We start from the raw sequence: 20,066 nt of genomic DNA on the forward strand, positions 1-20,066 counted from the left end.
AGTTCGTGCTGTAGAACTGGGTTTTCCTCAAGTGTTAGGGTTCTCTAGGGACACCATGTAGCCTTGAGTCTTCCCTTCTGTCCTAGATCTGGGTCTCTGTTGGTGACTGTCGTCTTAGAGCGAGCTCTGGTAGCGTGTGTCTTTAAGGATGTTTCTGTTTCGTGTAAGTTGTCTAACTTAATGTTCTGTTAGCAGGAACTTTTTCATGATATTCCCTTAGGGTCCTTTCAATACTAGTAGAACCTGTAGTGAAGTCAGTCTTCATTCCTGATGTTGGTAACATGTCTTTGTGGGGGTGGACAGCTCTGAGCCCTGATTGTGGTCATGGTTGTGTGTGACTGGAATCTATACATGATATGGTTTCACAGACCTGACACCAGAACAGAACATCACAAAAAGGAGTGTGTGTAAAAGCTTGTGAGGGCTGAATTCCGCCTGTCCCTGTGTTAGCACTGTTGTCCCAGCACCACCCTCCTTACGTAGACCGTGGGCTGCGATTGGTGGAGGATGTCACCGCTGGGAAGAGCTGTGTGGGGCGCACGTGGCACCTTGTTGTGAGTTCAAAGTCAGAAGTCGTAATAGGACAGAAAATTATTTTACGTTAGGGGCTCATAGAAAAGAACAAGCCAGTAGCTCTTGAGTTGTGATCTACATGTTGGTTGGGCTGTTGAGAATCCTTGTTTCATGGTGTTAAATTTATTTTAGCTCTTAAAGGACTTTTTAAAATTCCTGTGCTCCTTAGTTTTGAGAAATTAACCTGAGGGATGGGTGTAAAACCTTCTGATGGTTTGTGTTACGGTATCCCACTGTATACAGGTGTCTTCATTGTGTTAAGTAAATATAATGTAGCACATCACACTGGAGTGTCTGTATTATGTCATAACTAGAATGCAAATGATTTATTTTAATATTTGTATTTTACCATTCATTTTTCTTCTCTTTGTAGCTTTACCTTTAGTCCAAGTGGATGAGAAGGGAGAAAAAGTAAGGCCAAATCAGAGTCGTTGCATTGTGATCCTGCGTGAAATACCTGAGTCCACTCCTGTAGAAGTAAGTCTCCTTGGAAGGGCGGTTGGACGTTTTTTGTAGGTTTTTGTTTATTTCTGTTTACTTACTTGTTTTTTAGAGGGTGTATTGTAAAGAATACTGATAGTAACACTTTCTTCCCAGGATTTACACACTGTTAGTTACAGTGTGATTCATTTGTAAGAGTGGTACTCAAACTTTTTGGTCTCAGAACTCCCATTATATACTTCACATTAAAAAATACTGAAGAGGCAGGGAAGCCTGGGGGGCTCAGTCGGTGAAGCGTCTGCCTTTGGCTCAGGTCATGATCTCAGGGTCCTGGGATCGAGCCCCAAATTGGACTCCCTGCTCGGGGGGCGGGGGGGAATGTCTGCTTCTCCCTCTCCTTCTGCCCGCTTGTGCTCGCTCGCTCTCTCTCTATCTCAAATAAATAAAATAAAAAAGAAAAGTACCAACTTAGGCAGTAATTTTAGGAAACCACAGTATTTGATAGTGTCGGAGTCATGAAAAGTCCTCTACAGTTCCTGCTTTGCTGTACAGTCTGTTAACTGTCCAGACGCTTAAACTGAGGTGCGTTGTGTATTGAAAACCTGGCGGTTGTACAAGAGCCTTTGTGCGAGGCTCCGATGGAGTCAGCTCTTGACCTGTGTAGAGCGTGGTGGTTCACTGCTGTGGGGACTCTTCTTCGAGACCCCAGGAAGTTTGCTTTGTCAGTCACGGCGTCTTCCCTGAGGTGTAGGCCCGAGGGACTCAGGCCGCGTACATTCTCAGAGCCGTCTCTGCAGAGGAAATCGATTAGTGTGTGTGTGCGGGTGTACGAAGGACACTTCTTGGTGTAGTGTACCAGAGGTGAGCTCAGGTTCTAACAAGCCTAGGACAAGAAATTACATCCTTCTCGAGTATGGCATTGTTCTAGCAAGTTTTACTTTCTGTTCAGCTGAGGCTATTTTTACTAGTTCTATATTATATGTGAAGAAAAAGAAATTAGGAATGAATTTTTTGTCCTTTTTTTTTTAAGTTTCTAAATATGAAGTATCTTACTTCTTTCTACCAATCTGGATGTCTTTATTAACTAACAATAATATTTAACACGTAGGTCCTTTGAAATATTTGTAAGGACTAACCAAAAAGAATTTTCTACTTTTAGCTGCAGACATTGATCTTGGTATATTTATATTATTCCAAACGGCACACCCTGTGTCTGTTGTAAAACTTGAACCGTGGAAGTTTTTTAGTCTTTTTAGTAAAGTAAGAGTTGCGCAGAATGGGGTGGGGGAGGCGGTGCAAGCTGAACGAGAAGACAGGAAGCCTGCGGAGCACTGAGCACACAGAGCCCCTCTGCTCGGGCTGGCGCCCCCTGCCCCAGGGGCTTCAGAGCACTCTTCCTGTTTCAGTGCAGCCCTGTGCTTGTCAGTGGTTGGAAAACTCTTTCAATTGTAGTTCATTTGGTTGATTAATAGTCTTTCTTTCATAAAATGGCCCCGGTCCCCTGGTGATGCTTTGAATCGACTGTGGGGTGAGTGGCGCCGCCCCAGGGTTTTGAGTGGACTTCCTGTGGGCTGCCTGGAGTTGGGGCCTGCTCTTCTGAGCCAGGCTGCAGCTCCCCCTGCCTTCTGAGTGGGGAGCTTGGGTCGCTCCCCTGTGAGTGATCAGGAGTGGGCTTGGGTGTAAGCTGGCCACCTTGCTGCCCGTTTTCTCTTCGTCCCGTTCCTCATTTTCCTTTCTTTCCGTGCCTCCCTTTCTACTTGGGTTAAATTCATTATTTTTGTCTCCATTTTTGGCTTACTAGATGTAACTCTTTGCTTCAGTGGCTGCTTTTAGGGTTTGCAGTGACATGTCCAGCTGGTCCGCATCTGCCTGTAGTTAATAGTGCCCCACTGCTCCCCCTTCCGAGGCTCGCTCCACTTCCTGCGCCCGGCGGGCACGCTGTGTAGCCCGAAACCACACAGTACTTGGTTATGTTTGCTTCCAACAAGCGAGTTTTCTTTTCAAGAGATTAAAGTAAGAAAAATGTGTTTCCTATTTATCCAGCATTTACCATTTACAGTGCTTGCCATGCCCGTGTTCAGGTCCACACTTCCTTCTGGCCTCCTTTCTGCCTCTTTCATCCTTTATTTCTTGTGGTGCGGCTCTCCTGGCAGGGAGGTTTTTCAGCTTTTGTGTGTTTGAGAAATGTTTTTTCTTTTTTCTTTTTATTTATTCATTCTTTTTGAGAAAGTCTTTATTTTGCCTTCATTTATGGAAGCCATTCTCTCTGGGTGTAGAACCCAGGATTACAGGCTCGTGTTCCCTTCCTGTATCTAAAGATGCTGTGTGCCTGTGTTCTGGTGCGCGCTGTTTCTGGGGCTGCTCTGTCACTCTGCTCTTCGTTCCTCTGCATGTCGGCACCGCTCCCTTTTTCTCAGTGCTTTGAAGATCCTAAGCCATTTGATGGTGATGCCCCTTGATGTAGCTTGTGAGTTTCTTGAACTTGGAAGTGTCCTGAGCTGTTACTTCGTCATGCACTTTTTCTCTTCTCCCTTCTCTTCCTTTCAAAGTTCCTAACTAACTGCTAATGCAACGTAGTGCATTTTTCATTCCAGAAGTTCTTTTTGGGTCTTTGTTTCTTTCCTCTTCCGTGTCTCTATTGAACATGCTCAGTCTTACCTTTTTGAATATAGGAGACATATCTAAGAACTGTTTTAATATTCTTGCCTTTTTATTCTATCATCTATATCCTTTCTGGGCCTAATTTGGTTGATTTTTTTTTTCCCCTTCAGGTCTTTTCTGTTTCTTTGTGCGCCCGGTAAATTTTGAATGGATGCCAGGCATTTTGGATTTTACTTTATGGAGTACTAAATGTTTTTGTATTACTTCCCGGAACTGATGTTGAGCTTTGTTTGAGGTTCAGTGTGACCCTTTAGGAGTGTTGTCAGGCGGAAGTAGGGCCACATGACTGCAGGGCCTGTTCTTGCCCATGCCAGAGCAGTGCCCTTCTGCACACTGTGCCTGAGCCCCTGTGCATTGGGAGTGTTTTCTGCTCGGCTCGGTGGGGGCAGACACACCCCCTGTCTCTGTGAGTGCTGCAGCTGTTCCCTCTAATCATTGCAGGGGCTGTTATGCATGCTGTGCCCTGGGAGACCCCGTGAGAGCCCTACATTTGTGCGGCCGGGTCATGCTCACCTCCCTGGCACTGGGGGCCTGTGGGGCCCCCATGGGCACCCCAGGCTCACATGCCCTGCATGGCCTGAGCTCTGCTGTCTAAAACTGTTCTTTCATATAATTTGTTTCAATGGGAAGGTAAATCTGGTCCATCTTGGGCAAAAACAAAAGTTCAGCTAATGTTTAAATTTCTCTCACCACCACCTCATTCCCCAGTTGTGTAAGTTTACCAGCTTTCTGGTAGAGTGATAACGATATTTTCACATTAATTTAGCTTCATGGTACCTTGGTGTACGAAGAAAAGCTATCAATAAGTTGTGGACTTATTTTCTGTGCCAGTCAGCTCCTCAGCTCTTCTGAAAGAGGCTTACTAGCTGTCCATATGTTGGACTCTGTCTAAGGATCTGTCCTTGAGTGTATGCGTCATTTCTACTTGGTAAGGACAAACGTGGCGTAGTCAAGAATTAATTTCTACATCTCTGTTTCCTGTAGGAAGTAGAAGCACTATTTAAAGGAGACAATTTACCGAAATTTATAAACTGTGAATTTGCCTATAATGATAATTGGTTTATTACATTTGAAACCGAAGCTGATGCACAGCAGGTAAGCTGTTCCCAACCCCGTGGAGCTCAGCGTTACCCATACTTCACAAGTAGTACGTGGGGGGGCACTAAATTGGGGCCTGGAGATTACTACTGCATGGTGGTCTTAAGTTTGATTATAAAATGCAGAGGAAATCAGGTTATAGAAACTGAAATAGGTGTTGGTGAAGACAGTTTTGTAGCAGTTAAAGCATATGACATTATTTTCTAAGGACATGTGAGACAAGCAGCCCATGAAAATGAATTCTGTTGTTTCATCTGGGTAGAGAAAGTTAATATTTGGAAAGTGTTCTGGGAAATTTGAACGTAATTTTAAGTTTCACAAGTCATCATTGTGTGTATGTCAGATAGTTGAAAAGTCCCTGGGGAAGCTCTGTGAGGAGATGCAAGGAGTGAAGATGGGGTCTCCCTGGCCTAAAGGGTGGAATCTTATTTGGGGGAAACATTAACGTGCTTCCAGGAGTGCCAGTACAGTTGACCCCTGAGCGGCAAGGGAGTTGGGGATGCTGACCCCATGCAGGGAGGAGTCCACGTAGAACTATGGACTCCCCACATCTGAACTACTAATGGTCTACCGCTCACCTATCTGAAGCCTTACTGATAACAGCAACAATCAACACGTTTTGTATGTTGTTTTTATTATGTGCTGTGTTCTTACGATAAAGTAAGCTAGAGAAAAGAAAATACTGTGAAGAAAATCAGGAGAAAATACGTTCATAGTACTGGTCCTGTGTTTATTGAAAGAAGTCTGCATGTAAGTGGACCCTTGCAGTTCAAACCCGTGTTGTTCAAGGGTCAGCTGTACGGTGATGAGTGGTAGGTGATGTGGATGCTGGGAAGTTGAGATGAGAGAAACGGCCATTTGAAGGACGGGTTTGAGTGGGATGGAGGGAAAGGGCACAGGAGGGCAGGGCGGTGGGGAACGAGCAGAGTCCTGTCAGTGGGGCAGGTGCCAGTGCTCCTCACCAGGACAGAGGGGTGGTAGGCCAAGGTCAGGGCACGTGGCACAGAGCCTTCCCAGTTAGGGAGGGCACTTTGGAGAAGAATAAGGAGCTGCAGAAATAACTGCAATCTGAATGTTTCCCTTTCTTGAACTGTGCAATTCCATTTTCAAACTGGGGTTTAATGTTAGGGGTGTGGTGTCCATTATTTTCCCCAGGTCAGGATCCTTAGCCTGTGGTTGTGGGAGGCTTTTGTGGTATCTGTTAATACTAAAAGAATTGTATGCAAATGTTGTTCATGAGATTTTTTTGCTAGAGGCTCCTTAGCTCCTAGAGGTTCTTTTTTAAGGGATCTGTGACCCAGTGTAGGTTCTGGGTGTTTTCCCTTATATTTAAACTATACCATTCCTTATTCGAGGTCCTGCGTTAACTGTCAGTTCATCTTATTTATAAGATTAACACAGTGGTATTTTGGGTGATTTTGCCCTCAGGCTTACAAGTATCTGCGAGAAGAAGTGAAAACTTTTCAAGGAAAACCAATTAAGGTAAGCAAGACCATGGGTTATACTTTTCTTTACTTGCCAATCAGTTCTTGAGTATTCTGATAGAAATTTCTGTATTCCCAAACAGGCACGGATAAAAGCAAAGGCAATAGCTATAAACACATTTTTGCCAAAGAATGGATTTAGACCTCTGGACATGAGCCTTTACGCGCAGCAGCGCTACACCGCCTCCTTTTACTTACCTCCTGTCTACAGCCCCCAGCAGCAGCTCCCCCTGTACAGCCTGATCGCCCCCCACACGTGGTCGGCAGCACACAGCTATCTCGACCCACCCCTGGTGAGTCCTGACCTTACGTGGAGCTCGTGCGGCAGGACGTCGTGGACACTGCACGAGGTGCTTGGAAGGGTAGAGATGAGGTTGTAGTGGGGGACCCAGGTACACAGACAGTTTGCCATGGTAGAACAGACCTTCCCGTTCCTTTGTGGATTTAAATTTAATTGGGAGATCAATATGCAGCTGTGTACATTAAAAAAAAAAAAACCTTCATAGGCTATCATATTGACCCTTGGCCCAGTCCCCCTGCCCTCCTGTATAGCAGTACCTTCCTAAGCTGTGTAATCCCCAGTAAAACACAAAATGTGATCTGAAGTCTGGGATCCCTGGGTTATGCCTGAGCACGGGGGGCTTGCAAGGAGAGATGCTTTTAAGGAGACAGAGGTGTTTTAATAGACGTTAACAGTTGAGGACAAGTAGAAGACCTACAAGCTTTTTTTCTCACACCAGCCCCAGAGTTGGCTGGCCTGTGTAGTGGATCCAGTCCGCTTTTCTCCAGTTGTGCTGCTGGAGGGGTTAGAGAGGTCAGGTGCACCCTGCCTGGGCACTGGCATGAGCTCGGTGGAGTGTGGGATGTGAAAGTCAGGACTGGTCTGCTCAGTCCCGGCTGCTGGCCTCCCACCTGAGACAGTGGGGATGGACTGATGGACAGGTGCACCCGAGGTTGCAGGGCAGCTTTCTTTGGAACCAGAGAGAGGGAAGGTGGAGGGTGTGGAAGGTCATGGTCAGAAAGCAGGAGTTGAGTTTTAATGACTTTGAGGATACGGCTGTGGACCGAGTCAGGGCCAGTTGTGTGGGGCTCGGGTCAGGTGGGGGATGTGGGGATGTTATCTGGGGCTCTCGTTACCGCTCATGGTAGAAAGAGGATGTTGACTGAAGGGGGTGAGCTGGGGAGAAGAGCATCGCCTCAGCTGGGACGGTTGGTGCCTGTTTCATAACAACGTGTAAAGACATGTCCGTGAAAGAAGGTGGCCTGGAAGAGACAACGATGTCCATCAAACAGGCAGTAATTGAAGAAATGGGACCGAATACTCTGGAACTTATAATTAGGGGGTTATCGGGTGTTATGTCCTTTTCTGTTGAGCTTATCAGAAGGGGTGGGAGGGAGAGGGGCTGCAGGAGAGTGGGCAGCATGTCCCGAGGCGCTAGGTGGGGGGTGGCATTGTGGGTATCTCTGAGCTGACCCCGAGGCTGAGGCGGGGAACTGGGAGACAGCTGTACAGCTTCTTAAATGGGCCCTGGGGCATGTGGTTTGGGCCCGTGGCTGATGGGACGCGCGAAGGGCAGACGGGGAAGGGTGAGGAGAGGTCCTCTCGGGCGCCGGCAGAGCCCCAGGGTCTAGAACCACCACAGTGCGGGGGAGGGGCAGTTAGCAGACAGGTGCTGGCCTTCAGAGTTGCTTCTCTCTTCAGAGGGAATCCTGATAATGCACTACTTTTTTGAAATCTCTGCTACTTTCTGTAAGTGTGCCCACAGCCATGTAGCCTGATATATGATGAGAGAACCTTCAAGGGAGAGAGAGTCCTTAAATTCTTGTGTTGAAGAATTTCTCCCCAAGGAGGCTAGCCGCCACGCTTGTGCTGTTTAGTTCCTCTTGAGTCGCTTCTCTCATTTCTCTAATCGGCCCCGTATCCGTCCTGGAGCAGGGGCCGGGCTGTTGGCACCTGAGGTCAGTTGTCTGGCCATCGAGGAGGGTTCCTTTGATCCTAGTTTGGGGGGGTGGGCACATTTTTGCTTGCTTTAAAGCATACTGTGTCATTTTGAGCAGATGTGAAGATACAGTGCCTGTGAATTCTCAGCAAGTCGTGTTAAATTATTGGGTTAGGAACTGATTTATTTTTTAAACTCTTGAGCACAATTTTGCAAATACCAGAGTTGCGTATGTAAAAGGAAATGATTTGTCATGAGTGATCTTAGCATAGTTTACGATCCTCAGAATCTGGTTCTGGGATGGTTGATCCATTTTTTTTTTTTTTTTTAAGATTTTATTTATTTATTTGAGAGAGAGAATGAGCTAGACCATGAGAGGGGGTAGGGTCAGAGGGAGAAGCAGACTCCCCGCTGAGCAGGGAGCCTGGGATCATGACCTGAGTTGAAGGCAGTCGCTTAACCAACTGAGCCACCCAGGCGCCCGGCTGATCCATTTTTAAACAGTCTGACTCTGGGAGCTGTTCTCAAACATACGTTGAGGATTCTCACGAAGTCCCAAGGGTATCTTTCTGCCCCAAAGTTTACCCTCTGTTGCTTTTTTTTTTTTTTTAAATTAGCAATTTTTGGTCCCACACTGTCCCTAACATCCGTTTTCTGTCACAGCTCGCTCTCAGCTGTAGCCTCTGCACAGGTGTCAGTTAGCTTCCTCGGCAGGCTGCTGTGGGAAGATCACCCGAGTCGGCCCAGAAAAAGGTCTTAGCCCCCAGCCTGGCTCAGGAAATACTGGTCATTGGCAATGATCTAACACCATGTTCTTTTCAGCCTGGGAATATTTTCGGTATAAAATGGAAGACAGTGTCAAGAAACAACCCAGGCAACCACAAGGTGCGTACAGTGTTAGCCAATTCCAGGTCTGTCTATGGCTTGTTGACGTGTTTGTTTTTAATGAATCTAGGTAACTCCGTTTCCAAATACTGGATTTATAAATGGGTTTACGTCTCCAACCTTCAAACCTGCAGCATCTCCTCTGACTTCGCTCAGACAGTACCCTCCAAGAAGCAGGCAAGTTCCATGAGTGGTTGAAACGAAATGCCAAAAACGTGGTTGTCTGGGGTTTGTGGTAACGGGTCACTGCCATGGTGTGTACTCGAACAGCAAAGCAGGACAGATGGTGTTAAACCTGGAAATCCTCACCACGTGCACGAGTCACTTTTACTAAGTGAAGAAGCTGCTTCTGATGATCTGTTGGGATTTGTTTGACCAGTGCAGATCAAACTGCTCGAGGCATAGAATAACATGCTGTGAGAGGAACCCCTGAAATGTGTGTCGGAGTGCCTACAGATTGTCTGCAGCTTGTATCTGCATGTGTCTGCCTTTAATGTGGGCTTGCACTGCCACTAAGCAGGACATTGATACTTTATAGATTCGCACTATCGGACGCAGTGTGCATGAACTATTTCTTCAGCAGTGTTTTTATTTTAGCTGAGACATTCACATATTAGCAATCTCATTTTAGGACGCCACGATCGCATTATAACCGAATGTATGCAAACCTTTTGTTTACAGGAATCCTAGTAAATCTCATCTACGCCACACCATTCCCAGTGCAGAGAGAGGAGCTGGGCTATTAGAAAGCCCTTCAATATTTAACTTCACTGCAGACCGCCTAATTAATGGTGTTCGAAGCCCACAAACACGGCAGACAGGTCAGCCTAGAACACGGATACAGAATCCTCCAACCTACACCAAGAGGGAGGTTGGGTCTGGTCGAGTGGAGCAGAGCAGTGCGGAGTCGCCTCCTGGCTTAGGGAGAGGGAGGTGAGTCCTTCAGAGCTGCTGTCAGACAGCTGTGACCTACCTGTCCTAATAAGTTATTAGTGTTTTCAAATTCCATCAGTTCGGCATGTTTTATAATTGTTATTTTCAAATACATCACAGTCGAGGGCCCTAAGCTCTAAGCTCGTTAGGCCATCTTGGGCAAGACTGCTTGTAGGTTTTCTGTAAAGTAAACGAATTAGTCAAGATTATTTCTTTGAACTCCTTTCCAGCTTACACAGTACCAGTGTATTCAGTTGAAATAACAAAGGGATAAGTAAATTAAAACAAATATTATGGAGTAGAATTAGCTTGTGGGCTCTTAGGCCACGGAAGCCTGTCCGGAGCATGCCTGTCTGAGGCATATGGCCTCAGGGCCTCCTGGGCCTTGGCCACTCAGTTGGTGTTTGTTGCTTCAGTGCCGGGCAAGGGTGCTGGCCCCCAGAAATCTAGAGCCCTGTGCACGCAGCCAGAAGCGGGGTATTGCTGGTTCCTGGGGCTTGGAAACCCTGCTGCCAGCCGGTGGGTAGCGGGAGGGGGCTGATGAAGTCATGTCAGGGCTGAGGGAGGGAGTGAGAGCACACTAGCCTGCTTCTGGGTCTTTCTACTTTGATGATTAACCTGATATATTTTCATTAGCAGTGTTTACTAGTTCACCTGTTGGCTCATTGTCTCATTTTATATATCTCATCATTGCAACTGAATGGACATTCAGGTGTTTATGTAACAAAAATTCTAAATGACCACTAGGAAAATTCTGTCAGTAAATGTTTTTCTTTCTTTTTTCTTTTTCAAATCTAGACATTACTTTTAGTCTTTTACTATAAAATTCTTGTTTTGCTTATACTTCCTAAGGTTGGGATTTTGCAATCAAAAGTTAACTGTAACAGATTACAAAGTAAGAAAGACTATGTGTGCACATACCTGTGCTCAATGAAAAACCTTCCAAGTGGGAAAAAATTCACAGTCTTTTGCTTTCCTCTTGTCTAGGAAGAATTCCTTTGGCTACCGGAAGAAACGGGAGGAGAAGCTGACAGTGAGTACATTCAGCCCTTGACACTATTAAAAGACTTTTAAACTTAATTTGTACTAAACAAACGTGAGATTTAACTACATGAATGAAGGTTAAGAATGAAGGTGGAGCTTTTCAGAAGAGGTTTTCTCTTAATGTGGTGAGCATCAGGTGGTAACTGACGTGGCAGCCTGAAGAGGAGAAGCTAGAGGCGGTTCTGTAGAAGTGCTGGTTGCTGACAAGTCTCCGGCGTGTCGACACCTGGTGTCTCCATGTGCACACTCTGTGCGGTGGGCACGGCTGAGAACCTAGTGTGCACACACAGTGGTCTATGCACACTTGGAGATGAGTTCTGTCTGTGTGGGTAACTGTACAGTACAAGTGAAATTAACTGCACTGAACAGTAGGAATTAATTCATTGGTATTTTTTATTCAAAACGTTTAACTTGTATCTCCTATGTAGAAAGCATTACTGCCGGGGCGCCTGGGTGGCTCAGATGGTTAAGCGTCTGCCTTCGGCTCAGGTCATGACCTCCAGGTCCTGGGATCGAGCCCCATGTCGGGCTCCCAGCTCAGCGTAGAGCCTGCTTCTCCCTCTCCCTCTGCCTTTCCCCTGCCTGTGCTGTCTGTCTCACTTTAAAAAAAAAAAAAAAAAAAAGTGGTAACTTAAGGTTGGAACAAACCCAAGAATAAGGGGTGGGCTCATGTGAGTGCTGAGTACCTGAGGCATGGCCACATTTCTTGGGGTTACATAAAAGTTCCTCCTATGGATAATGCTTCTACCAAGCTCTGGTGTGGGGATGGATCCAGTGTGTTTCCACACGAAGTATGCCCAGTTAGTAGCGTGTGTGGACATGTGAGAAGAAGGATGTAGACATTGACACTTGGAGGACTGGAAAGACCTTGAGTAAATTCTTGATCCAGCCCCCTGAGCCGGTGGGTATGTGCTCTCCCGTTACAAAAGATCTGTTTTCTCTGTCTTGAAAGTACGAATTAGTAGTTACTAAAACATCCATAGTTCTACCTTGTTGGTCAGTTTAGTCTGGTTTTTGGTGAACCCTTTGGTGAGGTCGTTTATATTGGTTGATTACAGTTGGAATTAATGAATTCCTGTAACATTTGGACTAACAAGAGAGGAGGTCGTCACTTAACTAGTTACCTTAAATGAATTATTCCCCTTGGTTACTAAATTACCTGTAGAGGTGACATTTCTTCCCATTGCCATCTCTGTTACATTTTGTGTTCCTGACTCAACGTGGTCTTACCTGTGGCCGCTTGGAAGCCCAGGCATGTGATGCAGGTACATTTCTTAAGGGGAGTGCATCTGTGGCTGCATTGGGACATTGTGGTGACTTCTGGAACTTGGAGACGGATAATAGCGTGTGCTCACTTGGCCCAGCAAGGCTGTGGGACCAGGGCCAGTTCGTACCTCACCTCAGGCCATGCAAATCCTAAAAAATGTTAAACACTGCATTCAAGATCAAACCTCCTAGGTAGGCACTGCCGTTCTGTAACTCCTGCATCTAGGCAGTTGCCTGCCTCTTTCGTTCCTAAAAACTCAAGATTTAATAAATTTTTGTGAAGTTTTAATGCCTGGAAATATGGTCTTCTGAAAACCTGGGTTCACCTCAGAAAAATGCAGATGTGTAAAGCCCCAGAAAACTACTTTGAGACTATCGGTCTGTGCATGACAGAGCCTTGCTGAGTTACTGAAGCGTGGAGAGGCTGAGTGTAGTAAAAGGGAGCTTACTCCTGAGGGCACGTCACTCCCGAAACTGAGCTGAACTTGAGGTATCTGCACCATGATAAAGGTGAGAAACAGGCAGGGATGCCAGAAGGACACAGTGGGATTGATATTTTTAACTTCCTGTTGCGTTTTATTTATTTTTAAAAGTTTTCAATTCCAGTTATTCAACACAGTGTAACATTAGTGTACAGTGTAGTGATTCAGCGCTTCTGTATGTCACCGGTGCTCATCACAGCAGGTGCCCTCCTCTATACTGATCACCTGTTCACCCACCCCCCGGCCCCCTCCCCTCTGGTGACCAGCAGTGTGTTCTCTGGAGTGAAGAGTCTGTTTCTTGGGTTCTCTCTCTCTCTCTTTTCCCCTTGCCATCTGTTTTGTTTTCTTCAGTTCTGCATATGAGTGAAATCGTATGGTATCTGTCTTTCTCTGACTTATTTCACTTAGCGTAATACTCTTTAGCTCCATCCATGTCATTGCAGATGGCAAGATTTCATTCTTTTTGATGGCTGAGTAATATTCCATTGTTATGTATATACCATATCTTCTTCATCCATTTATCAGTTGATGGACAGTTGGGCTGCTTTCATAGTTTGGCTATTGTAAATAAACATTGGGGTGCATGTATCCCTTTGAACTAGTGTTCTTGTATGCTTTGGGTAAATACCCAGTAGTTTGATTGCTGGATCACAGGGTACTTCTGTTTTTAACTTCTTGAGGAACCTCCATACTGTTTTCCAGAGTGGCTGCACCAGTTTGCATTCCCACCAACAGTGCATGACGGTTCCCCTTTCTCCAGATCCTGTTGTTTCCTGTCTTGTTAATTTTAGTCATTCTGACAGGTGTGACATTTTATCTCATTGTGGTTTTGATTTGCATTTCCTTGATGACGGATGATGTTGAGCATCTTTTCATGTGTCTGTTCGCTCTCCAGATATCTTTGGAGAAATGTCTGTTCACATTTTCTGCCTATTTTTTAATAGGACTGACTATTCATTTGTGGGGTGTTGAGTTTTGTAACTTCTTTATATATTTTGAATACTAACCCTTTATTAGATACATCATTTGCATATATCTTCTCCTGTTCCAAAAGTTGCCTTTTAGTCTTGTTGATTGTTTCCTTTGCTGTGCAGAACCTTTTTATCTCAGTGAAGTCCCAATAGTTCATTTTTGCTTTTGTTTCCCTTGCTTCTGAAGACATACCAAGAAAGAAGTTGCTACTGCCACTGTCAGAGAAATTACTGCCTGTGTTCTCTTTAGGATTTTTATGGTTTCAGGTGTCACATTTAGGTGTCTGATCCATTTTGAATTTATTTTTGTATATGGTGTAAGAAAGTGGTCTAGTTTCATTCTTCTGCATGTGTCTGTCCAGTTTTCCCAACACCATTTGTTGAAGAGACTGTCTTTTTGCCATTGGACATTCTTTCCTGCTTTGTCGAAGATGAGTTGACCATAGAGTTGAGGGTCCATTTCTGGGCTCTCTACTCTGTTCCATTGATCTATGTGTCTGTTTTTGTGCCAGTACCATACTGTCTTGATTACAGCTTCGTAATAGAGCTTGAAGTCTGGAATTGTTATGCTTCCAGCTTTTTTTTCTTTCTCAAGACTGCCTTGCCTATTCAGGGTCTTTTGTGGTTCCATACACATTGTAGGATCGTTTGTTCTAGCTCTGTGAAAAATTCTGTGGGTATTTTGATAGGGATTGCATTAAATGTGTAGATTGCTTTGGCTTGTATAGACATTTTCACAATATTTTTTCTTCCAATCCATGAACATGGAATGCCTTTTCATTTCTTTGTGTCAGCTTCAATTTCTTTCATCAGTGTTTTATAGTTTTCAGAGTGTACAGGTCTTTCACCTGTTTGGTCAGGCTTATTCCTAGGTATCTTAACTGTTTTTGGTGCAATTATAAATGGGATTGATTCCTTAATTTCTCTTTCTGCTACTTCATTATTGGTGTATAGATATGCAACAGATTTCTATACATTGATTTTGTAACCTGTGACTTTACTGAATTTGTGTATCAGTTCTAGCAGTTTTTTGCTAGGATCTTTCCAGTTTTCCATATAGGCTATCATGTCATCTGCAAATAGTGGAAGTGTTGACTTCTTCCTTGCCGATTTGGATGACATTTACTTCTTTCTGTTGTCTGATTGCTAAGGCCAGGACTTCCAGTGCTTATGTTAAGTAACAGTGGTGAGAGCAGACATCCCTGTCGTGTTCCTGACCATACAGGAAAAGCTCTCATTTTTTCCCCATTGAAGATGCTGTGGGTTTTTCATAGATGGCCTTTATTATATATTGAGGTATGTTCCCTCTATACCTGCTTTGTTGAGGGTTTTTATCATGAATGGATGTTGTGCTTTGTCTGCATCTACTGAAATGATCATATGGTTTTTATCCTTTCTTTTATTAATGTGGTAAGTCATGTTGATTGATTTGTGAATATTGAACCACACTTGCAACCCAGGAATAAATCCCACTTGATTATAGTGAATGATTTTTTTTAATGTATTATTGGATTTGGTTTGCTAGTATTTTATTGAGAATTTTTGCATCCGTGTTCATCAGGGCTTTTGGCCTGAAGTTCTCTTTCTTCAGTGGAGTCTTTTATCTGATTTTGGAATTAGGATAATGCTGGTAGAATTCCCCTGGGAAGCCATTAGGCCCTGGACTTCTGTTTGTTGGGAGTTTTTGATTACTGATTCAGTTTCTTTGCTGGTTATCAGTCTATTCAAATTTTCTTTTTCTCCCTGTTTCACTTTTGGTGGATTATATGTTTCTAGGAATTTATCTGTTTTTTCCAGGTTGTCCATTTTTTTGGCATATAGTTTTTTTATGATATCCTCTTACTATTGTTTGTATTTCTGCGGTGTTGGTTGTTATATCTCCTCATTTGTGATTTTATTTATTTAGGGTCCTTTCTCTTTTCTTTTTGATAGGTCTGGCTAGAGGTTTATCAATTTTATTAGTTTTTTCAAAGAACCAGCTCCTGGTTTCATTGATCTGTTCTGTTGTTTTCTTTAGTTTCTATATCACTTATTTCTGCTCTATCTTTATTATTTCCTTCCTTCTGCTGGCTTTAGGCGTTTTTCTTTTTCTAGCTCTTTCAAAAGGTGTAAGGTTAGGTTGTTTATTTGAGATTTTTCTTGCTTCCTGAGGTAGGCCTGTATTGCTCTATACTTCGTTCTTAGAACAGCTTGTGCTGCATCTCAAAGGTTTTGGAGCATTGTGTTTTCATTTTCATTTGTTTCAGTGTGTTTATTTCTTACTTGATTTTCTGGTTGACCCATTCATTCATTGTTCAGTAGCGTGTTGTTTAACCTCCATGTATTTGTGGTCTTTCCAGATTTTTTTCTTGTGGTTGACTTTAAGTTTCGTAGCCTTGTGGTCTGAAAATATGCATAGTGTGATCTAGTCTTTTTGTACTTGTTGAGGCCTGCTTTGTGACCTAATATGTGATCTATTCTGGACAATATCCCATGTGCACTTGAAAAGAATGTGTATTCTGCTGTATTAGAAATGTTCTGAATATATCTGTTAAGTCCTTCTGCTCCATTGTATCATTCAAAGCCATTGTTTCCTTGTTGATTTGCTGATTAGATGATCTGTCCATTGCTGTGAGTGGGGTGTGAAAGTCCCCTACTATTATTATGTGTTATCACCAGTAAGTTTATGTTTGTTATTAATTGGTTTATATATTGGGTGCTCCCATGTTGGGTGCATAAATACAATTTTTAGATCTTGTTGGATTGTCCTCTTTACTATGATATAGTGCCCTTCTTGATCTCTTGTTACAGTCTTTGGTTACAATCTAGATTGTCTGATACAAGGATTGCTACTCTGGCTTTCTTTGATATCCATTTGCTTGATAAGTGGTTCTCCACCCCCTCACTTTCAATCTGGAGGGTCTTTGCGTCTAAAATAGTTCGTAGGCAGCACATGTTATGGATCTTGCTTTATTTTAAAATCTGTTTTTATGCCCTTTGTCTTTTGATTGGAGCATTTAATCCATTTACATTCAGAGTGATTGTTGATAGATATATATTTAGTGCCATTTTATTACTTGTTTTGTTTCTGGAGATTTTCTCTGATCCTTCCTGTCTTTGTCATTTTTGTTCTCTCTTTGCCCCTCAAAGAGTCCCCTTAATATTTCTTGCCAGGTTGGTTTAGTGGTCGTGAACTTCTTTAGGTTTTGTAGGTCTGGGAAACCCTTTGTCTCTCCTTTCCTGAATGATAGATAGCCTTACTGGATATACTGTTCTTAGATGCAGATTTTTCCCATTCAGCACGTTGAATATGTCATTCCACTCTCTTCTGCCTTTTGCCAGGTTTCTGTTGAGAAATCTCCAGCTAAAATCTTACAGCTCTTCCTTTGTAAGTTAATGACTTCTTTTGTCTTAAGTGCTTTTAAGACTTTTTCTTTATTATTGTATTTTGCAAATTTCATTACAGTATGTCTTGGTGTTGTGCTGCTTTTGTTGATTTTGATGGGAGTTCTTTTTGCCTCCTGGATCCCAGATTAGGGAAGTTTTCAGTTGTCACTTCCTCAAATAAACTTTCTGCCCCCATCATTGCCTTTCTTCTGGGATCTTGGGTTTATAAATTACTCTTGGATGTTATTATGAAGAATATTATTATGAAGAAAACAAACTCAAGGAACCTGATAAAAATCTGTCGTGAAATAACCATGTTTTTACACAGTGATTTTAAAATATAAAGTGAGGTTTCAGATAACTGAAGTCCCTTCCCCCTTCTTAAACTATTTTTTAATGGAAATCTTTGTAAAATTTCTTACATAAGTTTCAGGGAGTTCAGAGTGGCATTTTTTTGTTTATTTCTTTCACTACCTCCTTTGTAAGTTGGATGGCAGGCTCTCTGGTGATAACACAGTTCCTGTCTGGAGAGGAGTACGGTCAGCGGCTGTACTCAGGCTGTCCTGATGTTCGACCGGTGGGGTTGAGTTTGCCTCCCTCACTCGTCCATCCGATGCCTCTGTGCTATGCTTGGCCACATGCCTGTGTACCCCTGGTTTGTGTTGGCCGACTGTGGACTGGGAACCGGACAGTCTTGGCATGGCAGACAGGTAGCTCCATACAGCTGGTGGCAGCCTCAGGGGTTCGGCTTTATAACTGTGCTCCTGATGGTTACAGTTGCCTGATAAATGACCTTTGTTTAAATGACGACGTGTTGCAGTCATTGGGAGACCTCTCTGTTTTCAGACGGAGACGGAGATCAGAAGCTGGAACGGATTGTTTGCCTTACTCTTCGGCTCTGTGTCTTAGTGTCGGACGGTGTGTGCTTCTGCAGCATGACAGTGTTGTTCTCTTTCAGAGGAGTCAAACTCAGTCTCCAACGCCACCAAAGCCCCCATCCCCGAGCTTCGAATTAGGACTGTCCAACTTCCCTCCGTTGCCTGGGGCAGCAGGCCACCTGAAGACAGAGGACCTCTTTGAAAACAGGCTGTCCAGCTTGTTAATAGGGTCCTCAAAAGAAAGGGTAAGACACATACCGTGAATGTTTGCCTAGTGCCAAGTTTGCGCCAGGCTCTCTGCCACGCTCTTCATACAGGCAGTCTTCATATGTGGAAGAGCTTCAGAGAGGGTGAGTGATCCGGAGGCCACGTGGATTTGGAGTGGTGGGGTCAGACTTGAACCTGGGACTAGACCTTCTCTGTTAATTCCCTTACTGTCTGCCAAGGTCAGGGGTGGAAACTGGCATCATGTGCCATACAGATGCTCTCTGTCACCCCGAGGCTCAGATTGCACTTTTATTGTTGTTATTCAGGACCTACCTTTATTTTACAAGTCTGCAAAATAAAACAGAAATCTGAGTTACAGCAGAAGTGATGAGAATTTTTAGTGATCCATGCCACAACAAGGAGCCCGGAGACATCCTAACGTAGTAGAGGGCTCAGGGAGGGATTTACAAAGCCCCATGTCCAGCCCTCGTCCTCCTGCTGCATGCTTCCTGCTCCTGTTGTTAACCTTTGCAGTGGGGCGGACTGCAGGACTGTACGTTACGGTAACAGTCACATGCTACGTACATCTGGCATGTCTTGTGCATTATTTTAAGTCTTAAACTTTCGGACACTAGTCTCTGGGCTATAGCTGCCTCTCTCCAGTGATGTTAGAGTTGGTGCGGGTAAGGGGCCTTGACTTCCAGTGACCCCCTGGCCTTGCTCGTAACCCTTGGTGTCAGGCACACAGGGGGCAAACAGGCTAGCCTCCACCCCGCTCTAAAAGCAGCAACTACTATTTTTTACATTTCGAGTCTCCATGAATGCCTACTTTGAAGAAGTCTGAGCTGGATTCCACAGCCCGGGGAGTCACAGCTTCTTGGTGGGGCCCCTGCAACAGCGTTTTCTGTTGCCTTGGCGCTTGAATGTGGGAGCTGCTTGGGGGGGGGGGGTGCTTGGCAGCTCGTCCCCAGAAGGGAGCTGGGTCACGCTGGCTGCCGTCTGCACTCCGGCACAGCAAGACAAGACCATACCCTGGAGCAAGTGAACCTTTACAGAAAGGAGGCATTTCCCACTCGCACCTTCCCACCAGCCCGGCTTCCTTCCGCTGAGCATGCACTTGTGAAGAGTCTGGTTCTGTGGCAGGGCCACAGCACTGGGGGCACAGGGCATAGACGGTGCCATCCCACCCACCTTGCTCCCTCGAGATGTTCTCGGTTCAGTCTACAGCTGAACCTTTGACCTGCTCTGAAAGTAGAATTGTAAGAATGCGTTCTCAGTGCCCGTGCTGACTTCAGTGATGTATCCGTCACCCGGCATGAGGGACACTGCCCTGGTGAGCTGCCGCCGTGTGGGGGGCGCTGTCTGGAGTAAGAGCAGCTGGTGGTACTCACGTCTTTGTCCCATGACCGCGGACAGATTTAATGTCCGTGTTCCAAGCTTTCATTTTCTCGGCTGTTAAACTGGGAATAATTACACCTGCTTCTAGGGCTGGGAACTGCCAACACCGGCCACCCACCTTGAGGCACCCACATTTATGTCTGTAGGGAAGTGTCGATCTTTTTGATTTTAGTTACAAGAAGGAGCCACACGGAATTAGATTGGGAACTCCACATTTAACATAAATTTGAGGGTTCATTATGTGCCAGGCTGTGCTAGGCATTGGGGTGTCAGGAATAAGATGCCTTTGGTATTTATTCTGTGGAGAAAACAGGCTTGTGGACAACGAAAGTGGAGGCCCAGAGGGGGGCCCGAGTCACACAAGGGGTGAGGTGTTTGCGGGCACTGGGGGAGCACTCTGGAGGACAGGCAGGGCTCTGTTTCCTCTCACTGCTGGTTG

At 44.7% G+C, this 20,066-nt stretch overlaps 1 protein-coding gene across 2 annotated transcripts in view; it reads left to right on the plus strand.

Moving 5' to 3' along the window:
• The window catches only part of LOC112810007 (La ribonucleoprotein 4B), a 62,747-nt gene that overhangs the window by 37,420 nt on the left and 5,261 nt on the right, over window positions 1-20,066 (plus strand). Inside the window, exons 7-14 of one of the 2 annotated variants that reach the window (XM_073879974.1) lie at window positions 947-1,050; window positions 4,660-4,770; window positions 6,202-6,255; window positions 6,341-6,607; window positions 9,153-9,259; window positions 9,764-10,015; window positions 11,003-11,048; window positions 18,103-18,267. In XM_073879974.1, coding sequence (XP_073736075.1) covers window positions 947-1,050; window positions 4,660-4,770; window positions 6,202-6,255; window positions 6,341-6,607; window positions 9,153-9,259; window positions 9,764-10,015; window positions 11,003-11,048; window positions 18,103-18,267 — 1,106 coding nt within the window. The remainder of the gene's footprint in view (window positions 1-946; window positions 1,051-4,659; window positions 4,771-6,201; window positions 6,256-6,340; window positions 6,608-9,152; window positions 9,260-9,763; window positions 10,016-11,002; window positions 11,049-18,102; window positions 18,268-20,066) is intronic. The other variant, XM_025853444.1, reaches the window with a different exon arrangement.

Source organism: Callorhinus ursinus, unplaced genomic scaffold (assembly GCF_003265705.2).
Source record: "Callorhinus ursinus isolate GAN/ISIS: 27379988/994484 unplaced genomic scaffold, GSC_fseal_2.0 scaffold36, whole genome shotgun sequence".
Taxonomy (NCBI): domain Eukaryota; kingdom Metazoa; phylum Chordata; class Mammalia; order Carnivora; family Otariidae; genus Callorhinus; species Callorhinus ursinus.